Source organism: Fragaria vesca, unplaced genomic scaffold, assembly GCF_000184155.1.
Source record: "Fragaria vesca subsp. vesca unplaced genomic scaffold, FraVesHawaii_1.0 scf0513160_u, whole genome shotgun sequence".
Classification (NCBI taxonomy): Eukaryota; Viridiplantae; Streptophyta; class Magnoliopsida; order Rosales; family Rosaceae; genus Fragaria; species Fragaria vesca.
Window position 1 is genome coordinate 924,454 of NW_004443448.1, and position 3,564 is coordinate 928,017.

The window sequence follows — 3,564 nt, forward strand, 5'->3', positions numbered from 1 at the left end:
TTCTAAGAACAAATTAGAAAAATAGAAATTCATACAAGGCTATTACGCTTGCGTCTAACGCTCACGTCACACCATAATGGAATTGTACCTCAGTATGGCGGAAAAAGCACGAGTGTATATACGTGTGGACTCCCTATATGAAAACCTAAATAAACCAAATAAAAAAATAGTTTTCATATAGGGCTACTACGCTTGTGTCTAACACTCACGTCACACCATAATAGTATTTTACCTCATTATGGCGGATCAGCACGTATGGCTAGCTAGCATTTACATATACATACTATCATCATAAACATCCAATAAACATATCCACCGAAAATCTCATTTTCGGGATCTCTCCAAAGGAGGAAAATTGCCAATTATCCGAAAAATCATAAATCTCAGGTGAAGAATATCTGATCAACAACATAATGCATCGCATGCTTTCAAATTAAAAACAAAGTCCACTCACAAATTAGGCCTAAGCCTGATGATGCTCCGAGGCTTCCTCTGCTTGGGCCTTCTCTCGTCCTGTTCCAAATATATAATTAATTTCCCACCAAAAAACTAATATTTAAAAAAAATGGGCAAAATTAAACGTGAGCCTCCCACACACTCATCGTTGCCCAAATTCGCCATTCTTAACTCAATACGGCTCAAACTTCGCCGAACATACCGGCAGCCGTAACAACAACTTCCACAAAATACGACTTAAATCCTACGGCCGGATTCTACATTAATTAACCGCCAAAAATACCAAACTTCGGAAAATCACAAACCTATCCAAAACTCATCCAAAAATTCCATAACTCACTTCAATAAACTCCCCTTAATATTCCACATTTAAAAACATAAAAATCTCCCAACCGGCGCCGGCGGCCGGAGGCCAATTCCGGAAACCTCCAAAACCTATAAAATTTTGACAGAATAATCTCCTCATCATGCTCTACAACTTTCCTGACCAGCACAAACCCAAAATCCAAGCCTAACTAGGGCAATCGAACACAAACACCTAAAAGCCCTATAAATTTCAACTCCACATTTCTCCTTACCTAGCTCAAGAGAGGGAGAGTCCTTTTAGGGCAAGGCTGCTGGGTTGGAGGGCTACAAAACCGTACCAAGCTTGCCCGGATTGGTGGCCGGAGGAGGGAGTTCCGGCGAAATGCTTCCCGGCGTCTCCGGCGGGATTTCTCCTCTTCCGGCGGGTTAGAGGCTCGGGGGCTAGACCGGGGAGGGAGAGGAGGTGGCGGGGCTCCGAACTGGGATGGAGCGGCGGCGGCTGGTGGCCGGACGGCGGCAGGAGGACGGCCGGACGAACGGGCAGCGGGAGGAAGAAAATCGGGGAGAGAGAGAGAGAGAGAGAACCGGGTAGAAAGAGAGAGAAGAGAAATGGGTTTGGCCTCACACCCCAAACCGGTCCACACCTTTAAACAACCCAATTCCAAAAATGAAACACCCCGAAAAATAATACCCGAATAAAAATTACCTTTTACTAGCTAAAATTTACTATTTTTACCGTCGTCGTATTTTCCTCTTACGAATAATCCTCCGCACATAATCGTCCCCGAAACCCCTCTAGGAACCAATTAAACTATTAACTCAATGACGGAGACGGTAAAATTCTTATTATAAACCAGCTAGTAAATAAGGTAAAAATATAAGAGTCGGGATGTGACAGATGAGGCTCTTTATCCTGTTGAGAACTCGGGGTCGAGTTCTTTGGAGGTGGAGGAGACTGATGTAGGACGGATGGCCGAAGAAATCGAGGAACAAATTGATCGTTGCAGGTCCAAACCCGGTTTGCTGCAGATTTGGCGTTCGGTGTCCGAATGACTATTAATATACCTTTCTGGAAGCGGAACGGCCCAACGAACAAGACTCGTGGCTTTGCCACGATGTATGGGCTTTTTCGGCCATCCGAGTTTGTTTCGGATCTCAAATCAACGTTTTATTAGTTTTTGGGATTTTATGTTTCCTAGTTCTTTTCGGATTGTGTTTTGATTCAATCCTTGGGCTTTTAGGTTTGGTTGTTAGTCGCCCTAGGGTTTTGTTTTTCATATATAAGCACCCTTTTGGGTAGCTGAGAGGCAGTTTATCAATTATAATTCAGAATTTAAGAGTTTTACTCTTAGTCCCTGGCGCGCTCCTGGTTTTGGTCCTATAGAGTTCTTCGCTTGAAGACTCTCCACATATTAAGGTTTAACGCTGGTTAGCCCCATACTCCTGCTGCGTCATATGTCTTTGTTCTGCCTGGATCATCATCCAAGCCTTGTATCTGTTTACAAGAAGAAGCAAAGCAATTCCAAGAACTAGGCTTCCTCCAGGACCAAAGCCATTTCCATTGATAGGGAATCTGCTTGAGCTTGGAGACAAACCACATGTCTCTCTTACCAAGCTTTCCCAACGATACGGCCCCATTATAAGTTTGCAGCTAGGTCAATTAACCACTGTTGTAGTTTCTTCTGCAACTCTTGCCAAAGAAATCCTCCGAACCCATGACCAAGTCTTCTGCAACCGAACCATCCCGGATGCAGTCCACTCTTGCAATCACGCCGACTACAGTTTTGCCTTTCTTCCTGTATCAGCAAAATGGAGAAATCTTCGAACAATATGCAACTTACACTTGTTTGCACCCAAAGTTCTTGATGCCAACCACTCCAACCGGCGCGTAAAGGTGCAAAAGCTCGTGGATAGTATGAGGGCCGGCGAGGCCGTAGATATCGGAAAAGCTGCTTTCACAACCGCGCTCAATCTGATGTCGCAGACTATCTTCTCTGTGGATTTGGCTGACCCGAGTAGCAGGACAGCTAAGGAGTTCAAGGAGACTATTTGGGGTATAATGGAAGAGGCAGGGAAACCAAACTTGGTGGACTTTTTCCCTTTGCTAAGGAAGATTGACCCACAAGGTATAAACCGGCGCCAAACCAACTACTTCAAGAAGATGATAGACTTCTTTGATCGAATGATGGATCAAAGGTTGCAATCAAGAAAAGAGGACAGTTATATCACAACCGATGATATGTTGGATACACTTCTGAACATCAGTGAAGTGAAAAGGGAGGACATGGATATTCTGGAAACTCAACATTTGTTTCTGGTTGGTTGCAAACTCACTCTCTTCTCTTTATTGTTCTTGTTAATTGCTCCAATAACGTTATAGATCGGTCACTATATACTATCTCTAAGCAATATATATGAACACCAAGTTCTTAGTTGTTAATAGCTGGGCGAATTTTAAGTTGTGAGTGATCGATAAACGATAAGCTAATACTTACCTAGCTAGTAGTTTAATTAGTGAGTGAAGCATAATTTTCAAGTTTATAATCATAATATTGGTTTTTTTTCGACAAGGAATTATAATTGAGTGCGGTTATTGGGACCTCTAAATTTGCTCATCACTAGACCTCACTCTATTGTGAATTATTAAATAACATATATATCCACATACATAATTACTATTAAGGACAATAATTATACAAAAAGAAATATTATATTTATTCTCTTTACACTTTCCAATTCAATAATAATTGATTACATTCTTTATTATTTTCCTTATATATTTTCGTTTTCTAATTTCTTTTT

The 3,564-nt window shown here is 41.9% G+C and overlaps 1 protein-coding gene across 1 annotated transcript in view; it reads left to right on the plus strand.

The window, feature by feature from the left end:
• The window catches only part of LOC101300023 (geraniol 8-hydroxylase-like), a 7,181-nt gene that overhangs the window by 2,347 nt on the left and 1,270 nt on the right, over positions 1-3,564 (plus strand). Inside the window, exon 4 of the mRNA XM_004310157.1 lies at positions 2,250-3,079. Coding sequence (XP_004310205.1) covers positions 2,250-3,079 — 830 coding nt within the window. The remainder of the gene's footprint in view (positions 1-2,249; positions 3,080-3,564) is intronic.